The sequence below is a fragment of the Tachysurus vachellii genome, chromosome 19 (assembly GCF_030014155.1).
Source record: "Tachysurus vachellii isolate PV-2020 chromosome 19, HZAU_Pvac_v1, whole genome shotgun sequence".
NCBI classification, from domain to species: domain Eukaryota; kingdom Metazoa; phylum Chordata; class Actinopteri; order Siluriformes; family Bagridae; genus Tachysurus; species Tachysurus vachellii.
This window is the reverse complement of record NC_083478.1, coordinates 15,843,808-15,860,751: the sequence shown is the minus strand read 5'-3', so window position 1 is coordinate 15,860,751 and position 16,944 is coordinate 15,843,808. Positions and strand designations below refer to the sequence as shown.

Sequence of the window (16,944 nt, the reverse complement as noted above, 5' to 3'; positions counted from 1 at the left end):
TTGTGCCTGCTCTGAGAGCTTTTCTTTGTGCGCCTGAGTGACAAACTGCTTGAGTGAGTAGGATGTAATTAAAGACGGCCCCAGACCAGCAGTAACAGTAGAATCACATTTACCACATTTATCATTTCAGAGACCTTAAAGAACATGCCATTTTAAAGATATTTTCAGTCTTGTAATGTGTGAATATTCCAGTTACTACCCTGTCAATAAGCTCATCTTGTGTTAATGGGCTCAAACATCAGGGCAACATCATGTGGAACAAGACAAGTAACCCGTCTTGGCATATCATTCAGGGTAAAAATCCATGTTGCTCCCTACAGTTACTAGGATAATCTCTGCATTGAGATTAACCAGGATGACCTTAACCAGGATGAAGCAGGTTGTATATAAATATACAATAAACAATATAAATGATATACACGATTGATGTTTATTTTTAAAATCATTTAATCATGTTTTTTTTTATTCTGTAATTGCTAAGTTTTAACAGTTCTAATACTTATCACTCTGCATACCAATAGTATAATATTTTGAAATTAAAAAGCATTGATTTGACTTCAATCAGATATTTTCATCAGCATTAAATCTACATGACTATTAACTGAAAACAGAAATCCTTAACTTTGTTCACAAAACTTTCATACATGGAATGAAGCATTGGGAAGCAGATGTTGAGAACATTGGACATTGTGTTTTTTCAAGTTGATGCATTGCATAATGTCATGTTACTGTTTACACAAAACACAGTAAAGGGGGAAATGTAACGTGATCTCTATGACTTATGACCTCACTATGGCCATAGCACTGTGGTTATTGCCTGAAAGTTAAGTTTGAATATTTCAGAAGCTTATGATCTTTTTGGATTTTCCTGCACATGAGTGGCTGGAGTTTACTAGTTTATCAGTAACAAACATCCAGAGTGTTAGTTATGCAGGTGGAAACATATGCAAAATCATATAAGAAACAAAATTGCAGTAATACAGTAACGTACATAACCAGTCTATACAACCATGGTGAGCAGAAAAGCGTCATAAAACACACAGCAGTTCACATGCTGAGGCATATGGTCTACAACTGCAGAACACAACATAATGTTCCATTACTTTCGGCCAAGAGCAGGAATTTGGGAATTCAATGAGCACAAGGTTTTTGGTTAAACCTATTGGACCAAAAACAACACGTGGTTTGAAATTACATTTTTTTCCCTTTGTAATTTTCTCTCATTGTGTCAGATGATTAGTTAAATGGATAATTTCATAACTAAGCAACTGTGTACAGTATGTGTTCCTATTAAAGTGGCCATTGAGTGTATATAGACATATTGGTATATGTGACGTATTGTATAGTGTTTTCCTAATAGATTTCAATATACAGTATTTTGGTTTGGTTAGAGCTAAGTACAGCAATTTCTAGTTTGAGGGTTTTTTTTCTTAGTTCACTTTGAAAAGCTTTGCTTAGCCTTCTACCTTATAGAGAGTCCAGGTTTTAGTACATTTTGTTGTCACTTTTATTTTATTTGTCTGTAGTTGAGGGAAACAATGCTTAAGTCTTTTGTCCTTTTCCACCTTCGCTCAAGTAACTGAAGGTTTGAATAAAAAAAAAATCTTGGAAATGTATTCTTTCTCCTGGGGCTTAGCACAGTTTTCTAGACAACAGAATACTTATATTGACGTGTAGCAGAAGCTCCTCCGTAGATTTGTATATAATAGTGAATAGATATATAATGCAAAAGGCTGCAGATTGTGTGGGTTTGTATGGTCTAAGCAAATACTAAATCAAAAGCATTTTTTATTCATTCAAGTGCCACTCCATAGTTAAAATCATGCACTGTAAATGTTAAACTGTATACAGAATTGTCTGGGAAGGTTTTCAGTCATCCAGGTTATATTGAAGTGTCTCATACTACTTGCATGTCTTGGCAAGTGGACCATAATCATGAAGACATTGCTCTCTCCAACCGATAAAGCCCCTTCGAGAAATGTTTTAATCATGCTCAAGTGCAGATACCAGGGCATACTTCTGTGATGCATGCCAGCAAATACATAACATTATAAAAATCTGATGGAGTCTTCTTAGCTGCTCCAATGTCTCTCCCCCACATGAACTCCCAAGCATGGATTACAGACCATGATGTAATCAAACAGCTTGCAACATGCACCGGCTCCAGAATTCCTCCTAACAGAAACATGCCCCATTTCCGAATTCCTCCCACTGGAGACATGCCCCAACCCCCAAATCGCTCCCTCCCGAAACAGCTGTTTGGAGCCATGAAACTCTGATCCGATGGAATCTCCTCACCTGGCACATAAGAGAAAAAGCTCCATGCTGTTGTCTCCAGGACAGTTTATCATATTAGTAAGGGCTGTACCATCTGACACATGAAAAATGTTGCTAGCTCCAGTTTCAGCTGTGTTTCTTCTCAATCGTTACTCTTAAATCCTTCCATTTTGAGACAGTGGGTCAGACACTTACTTTAATTTTCCCTAAAAGCACTAGCACACAGCACATTTAGGGCAGAATTAGGCCTTGTCACAACAAGCCATTTAGGCAAAAGTTCTGAACTAACCATGTCTGCTGCTACCACTACCCATCTTAATTAAGACTGGCACTTTCATAGCCCAAGGCTGAAAACTGAATGTGGAAGGTCACTGTGTATCTTGTCCCCTAATTGCTGACATCCAAATCTATTTGTGCACAGTGAGAGACCGATCGATCTGCCAATTGTGTCTGGATTAAACTAATGATTCACTGAGTCGCCCGGACAGTGTCTGCAAAAATCATGCCCATCTGGCAGCGTGTTACTGTGCTGTGCAACCACCACGTCTATGTAACATAACAGAACGTAAACAACAGGGTCAACCATTCTGATTATAGAGAACAACAACTGCACTAAATAAATGAACTGTAGCCAGGGCTGGAAGTTCTTCCTGCATGAGATAATGTTAGATTAGTCAGTGCTGCTCCTGATTTATGTGGGTCAGCTCCAGTAGAGTCAGCTAAGGACACAAAATCGCTGGATTTATTGTAGCCGCTGTATATTATTTTTAATATAAAGCACAAAGCACAAATGCAAATGTTCTGGTGGCCATATACAGTCCATGAATTTATGATTTTTAACATATGACACTAGGGAATACTAATTAGAAATAATATTTTTTAAATAATAGTTTTGTTTTATTAGCCTGCATATAAAAGGTAAAACAAATCTCTCATCTTCTCTTGCTACTGATAAGAGGCAGTAAATTACCTTTTCGAGCAATATTCCAGAATATCTCTTTCCCCCTTTCATCAGTTCCTTTGCAAATAACATAACATCTAGTCACTGCCTTTTTTTAAAAAAAAAAAATCAACAACAGAGGGTCTTTCCATTTTTAAAAAGCCCAGATGGCTTAAACATGAGCAACAACCAACTGCTAATTTGGTCTAGCTTTTCTTTCTAAAGAATTCTTTACAATAAGTTGTCATGGTTGTTTTTTTTTTTTGTTTGTTTTTTTAACATACTAACTGTGGTCCCTCCACGAAATGGTCCTAAAGTCCTAAATCTGCAAACTATTATTTGTTACTCATCTGTCCATGAATCAATAAAAGTAGTGGTTTGATTCCTACATGAAGCAGCTTTAATATTAATGGGCATGGAGGGGATACACATCTGCTCTGTGCAGTTCCCTCCACTGGTGAACCACATGACACAGTGCTTGGTCCTTTTTGATTTTACTTTTATGCCTGCTGTCTTGTGGTTTTTCATGCCACTGCTATGCTGCTGACACATAACCCCTGCTCTCCCTCCCCGATAACCCCGGCTTTTCTTCTTCAGACACTCATGTTTCAGCACAGATCTCAGCTGGTCTGGCAGTCATGTCAACTGCTATAACAGCCTCACTCTTTTGGGAAGTCTTCCCAATAGATATATGAACATGGTTGTGGGAATTTCCAATTTAGTCACAAAAGCACTAAGGTTGGCTACTGATGTAGGGAGTGTGAAGGACTTCCATTTAATCCCAAATGTTTGCAGTGGGGTTAAGGTCAGGGCTTAGTGTAGACCAATGGATTTGATCCAGACCAATCTTGGCAAACTGGTCTTAATGGAGCTCATACTTTGCGCAGCTGCATTATCATTTTTATAAATGTTTGGGTCCCTTAGTACCAGAGAAGGGAAATATTAAAGCTACGGCAACCAATTTCCAGACTATTTTGTGCTTTTGACTTTGTGGCAGCGGTTTGAGGAAGGTGAAGTTTTGGGTTTTAAATATTTAAAGGTCACTGAACTAGTACATCTGTACAAAATAATAAAGGAAATTATTAATTATTAAAGGAAAGTGAGAACTGAGAATTTAGAAGTAGCACTAGCAAGCAGAGACTTGATCAGACTAGCAGAGAAAAATGGTCAAGAGAAATGTGTGTGGTTATGAGGGAGCATAAAGGCGTATTATAGGATGCCAAACAGGTATTTATAATGTGAATGTTTGCATGCGTGGTGTGTGTAAAATGGTTCTTAGAAAATGTCATAGCACGAAGATCAGATTGCAACAGCTGGCAGTGCCGTGCGAAGGGAAGCAGCTGTACGCCCGTACAGTATGGCAAAGCTTACACTAGAGTGCATTGTGAATTACCAAGAATTACTAGAGGTCATGGCTCATTGCAGTTAAAATCAGCAAAAAGGAAAAAGAAAGTGCTGAGGAAGCAGTGTTAGCCACACCATATTGTTTATGCAGAATTAAGCAATCGATATATTTATTTTTTGCAAAGGTGCTTATTAAATCATTTACAAAATGCTCTATTGTGTACCCAAGTTTGTATGTTTGTATTAATATCTGTTTTTATAATTGTTTTTTTTTTTTTCTGTAGGCTTAAGCCATGGGAGGAAATAAGAGCAAACCCAGAGAGCTGGGCCAACACTCTCGGAGTTTGGATTGCACCATTAGCATGAACAGTGGGGGTGGCAGCACTGTGGGGCATCACCTCAACTCATGTCAGCAGAACTTCACACCCAACCGGACCCCTGCAGTGGATGGCTCACGACATGGTGCCCAAAGCATCGCTAATAATGCTGATTTGTCCTTGTTTGGAGGAGTGGAGTCCATGAACAGCCTCACATCACCTCTTCGTAGCACATTAACAGCAGGTGTACAAAAATATCTAAATTAGTAATGCTCACTTTAAAATATACTGAGAGCACTGTATCTTATTTGTAGGAATGTCAGTGAAAAGTTTAGTCAATGTAGATCCAAGTGCATTCTAGGAAAGGTGGCCTTTAGATGTGGCTCCTCTGAGACAAGCGAAAATGGTTCAACCTAGTTTTGTTTGATTCTTTTTTTCTAAAGCATTATTAAATGAAGACTGCTTTCATTGTAATTTTCAAGAATAAATATGTCTCTTAGTGGGATTATCCCTATGAGGTGGCAGTAGTAGTAGTAAGCTGTCAACTAAGGTAAATAGACCTTTAAGGCATTTCACCATGAACAGAGGGGCATCATTAGTGATTAAAATGTCTTTACATTTATAACACTTTGTAATGAATCCATGTTACTAGACTTTCAGATGGTCTGCTGGGAAATCTTTACATTCTCATCTGACCGATAGTACATTTCCAATATTTTTTTTTTTTTAGAACGACAAGCAGAATATGAGTGTTTAATACTGAAAACCTTAATCCTGCATAGTACAACATAAAAACATTTCATCAGTCTAAAACAGAGATGCTAACGAGACCTAAATAACGTATTTACATATGATGAGACCGCATCACAGTTCATACTGTGGGTGAACTTTTAGCCAAACAATTTCTACCTTTTGTCCATGACACATTATTGAGAGACATTATCGTGGGAGGATAAGGACTATGGCTATATAAAGTCGACCTTCCAAGGGATTCCAGCACTTGCTAATTTTCTGTCTGTGTCAGTGCAAAAGATGAGCTCATCATACTAGCGAACATTAACCTAGTTAATTTGACTTCCAGCCAAGAAAGTACTACTGGGCAAGAACATTGGCGGCTTTCACTTGGACGATAGCCAGGCTATTGAATTTATTTGTCCTTCTCTGTAAAATGTTTCTAAAATAGGAACTGATTGTAAATTTTTGCTTTATTTTTGTCTTTCTGCAGGAGGCGTGACTACATTTGTGGCGTTGTATGACTATGAATCACGCACTGCCTCTGATCTGTCATTCAGGAAAGGAGAACGGCTTCAGATAGTGAACAACACGTAAGTAAGCACACACACACACACACACACACACACACACACACACACACACTCTATTTCTCTCTCTCTCTCGTACAAACACTGTTGCCATCATTACATAGATCTCACGTTTCCTTCTAGACAGACATGCTGTATATTATGATCATACTCCCTCAGTCAAGTGCTCATACAGACATGCACGTCTATCCTGTCTGCACCACTAAAGAGTGTATAACCTCCCTCTTCACCCTCCCCCCCTCGCTGTCTGGTAACCATAGGAACAGGCTCCCTCTTTAAAGGCTGGTGATGGTGTTTTTGGTTTTGTTTATCTTTTCCTTACTTTTCTCTTAAATGCACTCCTTTTTCAGGGTTTTCTGCTCACAGCTGCACAAATCCCCTACCTCCCCCTTTCCCCACCTTTTTTTTCTTTCCCTCTAAGAGTGAAAGGGCAGTTGCTCATTCTCTGTTATCCCAGTGATCACTTCCTGAGAAAGCAGCAAATCTGCACTAATTAGAAAAAAGGCAATCAAATTAAAATCCCTTGTTACACATGTAAAGGGAAGTGGTTGTCAGAAATGGTAGTATAGTCCTCCTATACTGTGTTAAAATGAGAGAGGCAATGGAACATAGCTAAAAATCACCATCAACATAATCTCTCATATAAATATGATTTAAAAACGTAAATATTTAAAATGGCCAATTCATCAGGTCAAAGTGCAGGGCCAAGAATGTAAAGACTGATTTACTGTGGAATCAACAGAAGAGCAGCAGAGCATGATGCTGTTGCTCACCAAACACACATGTGTACACACATGCACACGCATACACACGTCAATACGTCAATAGCAGAACCATTGCAGTGTTCTTGTTATCTTTTGTGTCCATACCAGTAAATTGATTTTCCTTTACGCTGATGCCTGCTCCTCATTACATTTAAACAAGCTCTAATAAGAAGAATACATGCATTTAAATAGCTTGTATTTTGTTTTACTTTTTTTTTTATTATTGACCTGGTCAGTCAAACACTGCAATGTGGTTCCTGCTGTCTCTTTACTCTTTGGCTTTGTGGCTTTGCTCTAATTCCTGCTACAGTATGTCTGTTTTTTAATCACAAACCTATTTCACACCTCCTTCCTCCATATCTTCTCTTATGTGCGGACACTGTTTAAAACAGGAGAAAGCTGAACAGCAGGTAGGTAAATACTGCTTGCTTTTACCTATTGCTTGATTTATGTCTGTGTCTTCAACATCATTTTTTCATGAACATCTGTTTATCAAAAAAGAGTGCATGGCAAGCTGGGAAATCCCATCGTAGTGGCCGAGTTCTGCAAATAAAAACAAAAGCTGACCAAAATAGTTTTTTCGGCCTAAAGCACACTTTGACACCTCATTGTTTAGAAGACATAATTTGGGTGTAACCAGACTGTGAAGGGTTTTTCCAGGCCCACACACATATAACTGATGTATCTGTGCAAAACTAGCATTCCACTTGATGACACAGCAGTTTTCTTGCAGCTAGAATGAAATATTCTGGAGGGCGAGTGTTTCTATATGGTCCATGAGACATAAACGAGATGCAGGAGAAGAAGTGTGTGCTTTTTGTCACGGATCAAGTAGTCCATAATCGCTGCACAGAGCTGCTCCATTTTTGCATATAGTTAAACTTTTCTCAGCTTTGACGTGTCGCTAGTCGGCAACAATCACTGTTGCTCAAAATTAATAGTCTCTGATCACTTTGTCTCTGGGAGCAGTACATTTTTTTACTATTTAATTGAGATCTTAAGTGTCCTGGCCTTTCTTTTTCTTTATTAATTCATTTACAGCTTTTTCTGCTCTTATTTTTTTCCCAACCAAATGACATTCAGTACTTTTAGAACCCACCATTGTAGATAGACTGTTTAAACATCTCATGACACTCATTCACTGTGACTAATTCACTATAATGTAGAAACACTGTGATGTGATGACAATGATGTGATGTGATGTTATTAATCATGCCCTAACAGACATTTTGTAATGAGTTTTAAGAATGTGGGAGATTGAGAAGACCTCATAGACTTAGGGAGGTTGTGTGTTGAGTCAGCAGCAACTGTGATGTGAAAATGCCAGCATTATTGCACCAACTAGGGGAGGCTAAATCAGGAACTTCAAGGAAGTTCAATGAGGACAACTCGAAGAGGAGGTTAATAATTCACAGCTGAAAAGAGTCAATATTTGTATTCTAATTCAGCAAACTCATTTTTGTAGTTTGTTCTGTTTGTGTATTTGAACAGATCGTAAAGTCACACAACACACCAATGAGTCAACGATTACATTTGTTGTTTTGTTTGTAGTTGCATCATGGAACATCCATGAATCAAGTTGGTTCCTGTTATCACTTGCTTTATAACAGATGCAGCTTGTCGTGTTACCAAACATCAGAAGCCAAAAAACCCTGTATCATCTGACAGTTGATATCATAAACTCTAAACAAATGTCTCCTGATAGAAAACCTCACCATATCATCATTTACATGCTTTCTAATCCATTCATGCAGATTGTGTCTACTGTGAATTAGCCGTTAATAATGTATTAGACTGCGTGCATTAATATAAACCTGTAATGTGCCTTGCCACTAATGTTACTATCAGAGCTGTTGTTATAGCAATTAACTATTAATTATTGCTTTAAAATAGATATCCTGATTTCAGATTTGTAAGAATGACCACAAACAAGCTCTTCTGTGAAGTTACACACCATGTGCATGTGTCTTTTAGGGAAGGAGACTGGTGGTTAGCTTGCTCACTGACCACAGGACAGCGAGGCTACATCCCCAGCAACTACGTCGCTCCTTCTGACTCCATCCAAGCCGAAGAGTAACTGTTCCATTTTCTTTCTCTTTTTCCTTATTTTTTTTTCATTTGTCTACTACACCCACCTCCAGTAATGCTCCCTTATTTAATCATATTTGTTTACCTCTGTGTAAAAGGCTTATTCATCATGTATCATGCTCTCTTTATTTAGCGTGAGAAACAGATTTTCTAGCACCTTCTTTTTTTCTCCCCTAACACATCACAGTATTTCTGAAGTCAATTGGTCACACCCACTCACACAATTACTTCTGCGACAGTATCTACTTCCCTTTTACTATAACTCATTATTACTATCTCATCATTACCACTTCCTTTTTCCCCCCCTCAAAGATGCACCAAATACAAAAAAATGGAAACAATTGGACCTACAACACAGTATCATCTTTAAATCCAGTCAGTAAACCTAATCTCTAGCTACAACATCAGTAGCATGTGTGTGATCACCAAGGACAAGAATTGTAATGTATTGTCAAATGAAAGGTGGATAGAAGTTAAATCAGTACAGTACATTTTTTCAGTTATAGCTATAATACTTTTATTTCAATTTATAGGGTGAGACAGACAAGTGAGAACATCTTTCTGCAACGGTTTCATCACTAAAAAGATGGGGTGTGGTCACTGCCTGTCTTACTTTTTATCCTTTATCCACCTAGTTTACTAATCACTTTACAGTCATAGTTGTATCAGCTATATCAGATTTGAGAGCTCAACGGAACTGTAGTATAAACTGTCACTGTCTTGTTTTCCATCATTGCAGGTGGTTCTTTGGTAAAATTACCCGTAGAGACTCTGAACGCCTGCTGTTGAGTCTTGGGAACAGAAGGGGAACTTTCTTGGTCCGAGAAAGTGAGACCACCAAAGGTGAGTGTAGATGTTTTACATTCTGTCGAAGAGTTACTGTAGTATCACTTTACAGATTTATTTTACTTAATGCATTCAATCAACAAGGGAATAATACTTGTACATTTTTAGAGTGTGTACAAACAGAACCAGGAACCACTACTGCTTGGCTTTTTATATATACACACACACGCACACGTGTGTGTGTGTATATATATATATATATACACACACACACACACACACACACCACACACCACACACATATATATATATATATATAAGAAAGCTCCACAGCACACAGAGCAACAACGCTTTTTGTGTGGAGGAAACGCATTCCTGTTAAACCCTGTAATCTGTACAGCAAGTGGCCTCATTAAAGATCAGTCAGTCTATCAGAGTATGTGGGAGTGCGTAGTTAAGCTTTCTGAGTGATGGAGTGTGAAGATGTGGGAGGTAAAAATGGGGGATGTCCAGGGTAAAGAAAGGAGGTGGTGAACTGACATAAAGTAGGTTATCATCCTGCTGTCGGCATGAAGCAATAGATATACACTATATGACCAAAAATATGTGCACATCTGAACTAGCACACATATATATTCAATTCAATTCACTAAATCAATTCACATTGTCTCAACGGTTGGCTCGGGCATCATTCATGCTCATCCTAAAGGTGTTCAGTGGCATTGAGCTCATGGCTCTGTGCAGAATACTCAAGTTCTTGCGTACCAACTGTGGCAAATACTGTCTTCATGAACCATGCTTTGTACACATCGGAGTTGTCATGCCCGAAAATGTTCAGGCCTCTTAGATTCAATGGAGGGAACTTCCTGTAACTTTTTAAGAAGGCTCACATACAGTATGAGTTTGAATATCATTTAAGACACTGTACGGTAAATACATATTCATATAATTCAATAAAAAGTAATTTATTTACATAGCACCATAACAATTGACAGTCATAAAGCAGCTTTAGAGAAATCCAGATAGAGATTTTATATAGATTTGTTCTTGATGAGTAAGCCAGAGGCAATTGTGGCAAGGAAAAACTCCCTAAACCAACATGAGAGAGAAACTTCGAGAGAAACCAGACACATAAGCCAATGCTTGAATCCAATTAAGAACATCCACACAAATCTTTAGGGTATTTGTGTGATACCATTCACAGCGATCGCACAGCAAATTTTGACTAGCTAAGCAGAGCCATCCTCAGCACCAACAAAGTACTCTGGTGAAAGGGTCTCCAAGATGAAGCAGAGCATAAGGATGGATCAGGAATATCCAGGTATCGCATCAGAGTAAAAGAAGAGGGTGGTTATATGTAATGGCCCGATTTGTAAGCTTTGAATTATACTATCATGTGAATAAAGTTACCAGGAACTGGGCAAAATAAATAAGACAATGTTAGAGAGAATGAGAGAAAGAGGCAGAAAATGAAATGCGTACATTAATGTCATTGTTGTTGTAACACTGCCCCCTAGTGACTTTCTTGCAGATACGCATTTTGTAGTTTGTTCTCTTTAATGATATTTAATGCACCATTCTGTTTCTGACAAACCAATCTTCCAGGTGCCTACTGTCTGTCTGTCCTGGATTATGACAACGTTAAAGGGATGAACGTGAAGCATTATAAAATCCGGAAGCTGGACAGTGGTGGCTTTTACATTACCTCTCGCACACAGTTTAATAACCTTCAGCTGCTGGTCAACCACTATCGAAGTGAGTCAGTGGCTTTAGCCCACAAAACCTGACTATGTGCAATAGCAATTTCTACTTTTCTAAGAAAATTCCTCACCAGAGCAAAATGCACTAAAACCCTGAAATACGATACACAGATGGCACTGTATACACACACAAAAATCTGAGAAATGTGATGTCTAAGTCTTGCTAAATATTGCTGCATCAAAATATTTTTTTATTATGTTCTAATTTCTGATCTCATTGATCAACAATGAATGCAGTTTGAACGAAAAACTAATGAGGCCTAAAGGTGTTCCTTAATCTAGATGACATCACCTTAAAAATGGCTTTAGGCTGTGAGAGGGCAGTTGATTGTATTTTCATTTACCTCCACATACTAATAGAAGTGAAATACAGGTCATTGAGGAATTATAGATGAGCGTTTAAGTCTAATCAATATGTAAGTAAAACCCTTCTGGTTCTTTTTCAATGCAGAGTTCAGGCCTTATAAGGGCAAATGCAATGAAAGTATTGCTTTTCAGTGTTTGGTGTTTTTTTTTTGTTTTGTTTTTGTTTGTTTTTTTCCTTGCCACTGATAAATTTATTACCAAAGGCATATTTGTATTTTATCACTGATGTCATTACATTTCGCTCTGGTAGGGAGATATTTTTGTCACATTCAGTATGAACAGAAATAAATAATACAAGTAATATTCACATGCTGCAATTAAATAAAAATACATAAATAATGAAGGAATTATAGTAGAGTTAGCATTAACAGCAATGACAATTAGCATCTTTCTCCCACTTATTCTCTCTTTCTTCTTTCTTCATCAGAGCATGCTGATGGTTTGTGCCACTGCCTGACTGATGTGTGTCCAGTGCTGAAGCCACCACAGACTCAGGGTTTGGCTCGGGATGCCTGGGAAATCCCTCGTGAGTCTTTGCGTCTAGACGTGAAACTGGGACAGGGCTGTTTTGGAGAAGTCTGGATGGGTAAGGACAACACAGCCGACTGTGATGAATTTTCTGGTGACATCTACTCACAGGTTAAAAAACAAAAACGACTTCTTGATAAGTTTACTCGCTCGAATTAGATATTTCTGTTCCTCTGAAATTGTACTACCAAGAAAATAACTAAAAATGGCTTAGGAACACCTGTACTTCTTTACCATAATTACACCAGGACCTACAAACATGAATGACTGCTAACCCCAACACCATAGTGTACAATTGTGATTATTATTTAAACTTATTTAACCATTTAGAAATCAGATTCATTGCATTCCCAGGCAAGTTAACCAATATGATCAGTATTCGATGTAAAAATGTATGAAATTTAATTAACATTTATTTAATTTTTTTATACAATTGAGGATTAAGGGCCTAGGGCCTTGCTCATGGGGCCTATCAGTGGGTGCTTGGTGAACCTGGGAATTGGACTCATGGCCTTTCAACCTTTAGTCCAACAGTACTCCATAACCACTAAGCTACCACATCCCCAATCATTTAAATCATCCCCTTATCCAAAGTGACTTAAAATTTTTATCTTATTTTAAACAACTGAGCAGTTGAGGGCCTTGCTCAGCTTAGTGGACCTGGGATTTGAACTCACAACCTTCCGATCAGTAGTCCAACACCTTAACCTCTATGCTACCACATCCAACATTAAATGTGATTGGGATATTGTTTATTTTGGATATTGATACTGTGAAAACCTTAATGAGTTTTTCCATATCCTACATACATTTACTGTTAATCCGAGATCCTTATATTAGTATATTAGCTGTATTGTAGGATAGCTCATAATTCAGCATGTCTGGTGGTATGCTGAGTAAGTAATGTCCACATGTCTTGTTAGGCACGTGGAATGGGACAACACGAGTAGCCATTAAAACACTGAAGCCGGGCACCATGTCTCCAGAAGCCTTCTTACAGGAGGCTCAGGTCATGAAGAAACTACGACACGAGAAGCTGGTGCAGCTCTACGCTGTGGTATCTGAAGAGCCCATTTATATAGTCACTGAGTACATGAGCCAAGGTGAGGGTCTTTGTCAGCTTTCCATCATTGCAAGGATACTGTGATGATGATGATGATGATGATGATTATAGTACGGTAATAAAAATTATAATAGATAAAATCATAGAGGTAAAATGACTGCTATCTGTGAACACACATTCTTTCTGTTTTCGTTCCTTTTAATTTATGAATAATTAATAACAATAACTTGTAGTAGTTTGTAAATACACATCGAAATGAACCACACCCACCAAAAATATAACATATTACACTGAATAGACTTGCAGTCTATTAGCATCTGCATACAGTGTTACAGTGGTGTGAAAAAGTGTTGGCCCCTTTCCTGATTTTTTTAATTTTTTTGCATGTTTGCCACACTTTAATGTTTCAGATCATCAAACAAATGTAAATATTAGTCAAAGATAACAAGTAAACACAACATGCAGTTTTTAAATGAAGGTTTTTATTATTAAGCGAAAACAAAATCCAAACCCACATGGCCCTGTGTGAAAAAGTGTTTGCCCCCCCTGTTAAAACATAACCTAACTGTGGTTTATCACACCTGAGTTTAATTTCTCTGGCCACACCCAGGCCTGATTACTGCCACACCTGTTCGCAGTCAAGAAATCACTTAGATAAGACCTGACTGACAAAGTGATGTAGACCAAAAGATCCTGAGATCCAAAGAAATTCAGGAACAAATGAGAGAGAAATTATTGAGATCTATCAGTCTGGAAAAGGTTATAAAGCCATTTCTAAAGCTTTGGGACTCCAGTGAACCACAGTGAGAGCCATTATCCACAAATGACGAAAACATGGAACAGTGGTGAACCTTCCCAGGAGTGCCCGGCTGACCAAAATTACCCCAAGAGTGCAGCAACTACTCATCCAATATGTCACAAAAGACCCCACAACAACATGCAGGTCTCACTTGCCTCAGTTAAGGTCAGTGTTCATGACTCCACCATAAGAAAGAGACTGGGCAAAAATGGCCTGCATGGCAGAGTTCCAAGACGAAAACCACTGCTAAGTAAAAAGAACATAAAGGCTTCTCTCTTATTTGCCAGAAAACATCTTGATGATCCCCAAGACTTTTGGGAAAATACTGTGGACTGATGAGACAAAAGTTGAACTTTTTGGAAGGTGTGTCCCATTACATCTGGCATAAAAGTAACACTGCATTTCAGAAAAAGAACATCATACCAACAGTAAAATATGGTGGTGGTAGTGTGATGGTCTGGGGCTGTTTTGCTGCTTCAGGACCTGGAAGACTTTCTGTGATAAATGGAACCATGAATTCTGCTGTCTGCCAAAAAATTCTGAAGGACAATGTGCGGCCATCTGTTCCTGACCTCAAGGTGAAGCAAACTTGGATTCTACAGTAGGACAATTATCCAAAACACACCAGCAAGTCCATCTCTGAATGGCTGAAGAAAAACAAAATAAAGACTTTGTAGTAGCCTAGTCAAAGTCTTGCCCTGAATCCTATTGAGATGCTGTGGCATGACCTTATAAAGGTGGTTCATGCTAGAAAACCCTCCAATGTGGCTGAATTGCAACAATTCTGCTCAGATGACTGGACCAAAATTCCTCCACAGTGCTGTAACAGACTTTTTGCAAGTTATCGCAAATGCTTGATTGCAGTTCTTGCTGCTAAGGGTGGTCCAACCAGTTATTAGGTTTAGGGGCAAGCACTTTTTCACACAGGATTTTGTTTTCCCTTAATAATAAAAACCTTCATTTAAAAACTGCATGTTGTGTTTACTTGTGTTATATCTAACTAATATTTAAATTTGTTTGATGATCAGATACATTAGTGTGACAAACATGCAAAAAAAATAAAAAAATCAGGAAGGGGCAAACACTTTTTCACACCACTGTATATGGTGTATAAAAGCTGCCTGATTTTCCTTCACACAGGTAGTCTGTTGGACTTCTTGAAAGGAGACATGGGGAAGATGCTGCGGTTACCTCAGCTTGTAGACATGGCCTCACAGGTAACAGAATCCCATATAGGTACACCACTAGTCACTAGCTAACATTTGGGACCAAACTTTTCAACTAACCAGTAAAGAAAGAATAATAATAAACAATAAGTAAATCTTTTTTAACTGTTAGTTTTTTTTTCTTTTGTGTGTCTTCATGTAGCACTTTGGTCCTGGAGGAACATTTTTTCATTGATTGTAATTGTTTCTTGATTTGACTTTAGCTATATGAGGTAATAAGCTAATATGGCTTTTGATGGTAGTCTAGCTGACATAAGAAATATCACATGAAAAGTAGTGCTGTTATACAAAACAGAGACAGTGTAATTTTTTATTCTTTTTTTTTAACTGGGACATTAAATTCTAGCAAAATGACCCAACCTTCTGGGTTATACTGTATAAATAACCAGGTTTTTTTATTTATTTATTTTTTTTATAAAGGCTTTCTTAAAATTTCTGTGCAGGACACTTTTGTTTAGTGTGCTGCTTCTTGTGCTGTCTTCAGATTGCCTCTGGCATGGCGTATGTGGAGAGAATGAATTATGTCCATCGGGACCTTAGGGCTGCCAACATCCTGGTGGGAGAGAATCTGGTGTGTAAAGTGGCCGATTTTGGGCTCGCCCGTCTCATAGAGGACAACGAATACACTGCGAGGCAAGGTGAGTGAGACCGCTAGAGCTCGTTCTCTCTCTGCACAGTGCAAAGTTTACACCCCCTTTATCTTAATACATTTCCTTATCTGTATACACAGGAGCTAAGTTTCCTATAAAGTGGACTGCACCAGAAGCTGCTCTATACGGCCGCTTTACCATCAAATCTGATGTCTGGTCATTTGGGGTTTTACTCACTGAGCTGGCCACTAAAGGCAGGGTGCCATATCCAGGTACACTAAATTAATTCTATAAATTTTATATGATACCTTGTAAAAGTGAATTTTATTAGAATTATTTTGGCTTGTTTTTTGGCTAGTTTTTTTCCACATTTCTCACATTAAATCAGTTTAGTTTATTAAATCCAGAGTACCTGTCTGTCTGGAAGTTATTGCTGGGTTTTTATTAATTCCTTTTTTTAACTGTGTAAACATGTCATTTTTCACTGAATTAGAATAATCTCTCTTGATTTCTTAGCAATTTGGTTGTAAATGTTATAATACCAAATTTATTGGATGTCCTTCTCAATATCTCTAAATTTTCCTCATGTGAGAACACTGTTCTTTATTTACACCAATTATTTTTCACTAGATGTTAATTTAAAATTTATCTTTGATATCCTGAATTTCCATATTTTTTAAAGCTGCTCTGTGACATTGTCCATTGTTAAAAAGCATTGTAGAAATAAAAGAACCATATATTGAAAATGTCTGTGACGCTACAACATCACAAAAG

The 16,944-nt window shown here is 37.9% G+C and overlaps 1 protein-coding gene across 2 annotated transcripts in view; it reads left to right on the top strand.

Annotated features, from left to right (window-relative positions):
* src (v-src avian sarcoma (Schmidt-Ruppin A-2) viral oncogene homolog) overlaps positions 1-16,944 on the top strand; it is a 36,756-nt gene that overhangs the window by 16,775 nt on the left and 3,037 nt on the right. For both annotated transcript variants that reach the window (XM_060893873.1, XM_060893872.1), the window contains 10 exons: positions 4,846-5,122; positions 6,104-6,203; positions 8,939-9,037; positions 9,792-9,895; positions 11,444-11,593; positions 12,392-12,550; positions 13,416-13,595; positions 15,495-15,571; positions 16,065-16,218; positions 16,311-16,442. In XM_060893873.1, the coding sequence (XP_060749856.1) occupies positions 4,855-5,122; positions 6,104-6,203; positions 8,939-9,037; positions 9,792-9,895; positions 11,444-11,593; positions 12,392-12,550; positions 13,416-13,595; positions 15,495-15,571; positions 16,065-16,218; positions 16,311-16,442 (1,423 nt within the window). In that variant the 5' untranslated portion in view covers positions 4,846-4,854. The remainder of the gene's footprint in view (positions 1-4,845; positions 5,123-6,103; positions 6,204-8,938; positions 9,038-9,791; positions 9,896-11,443; positions 11,594-12,391; positions 12,551-13,415; positions 13,596-15,494; positions 15,572-16,064; positions 16,219-16,310; positions 16,443-16,944) is intronic.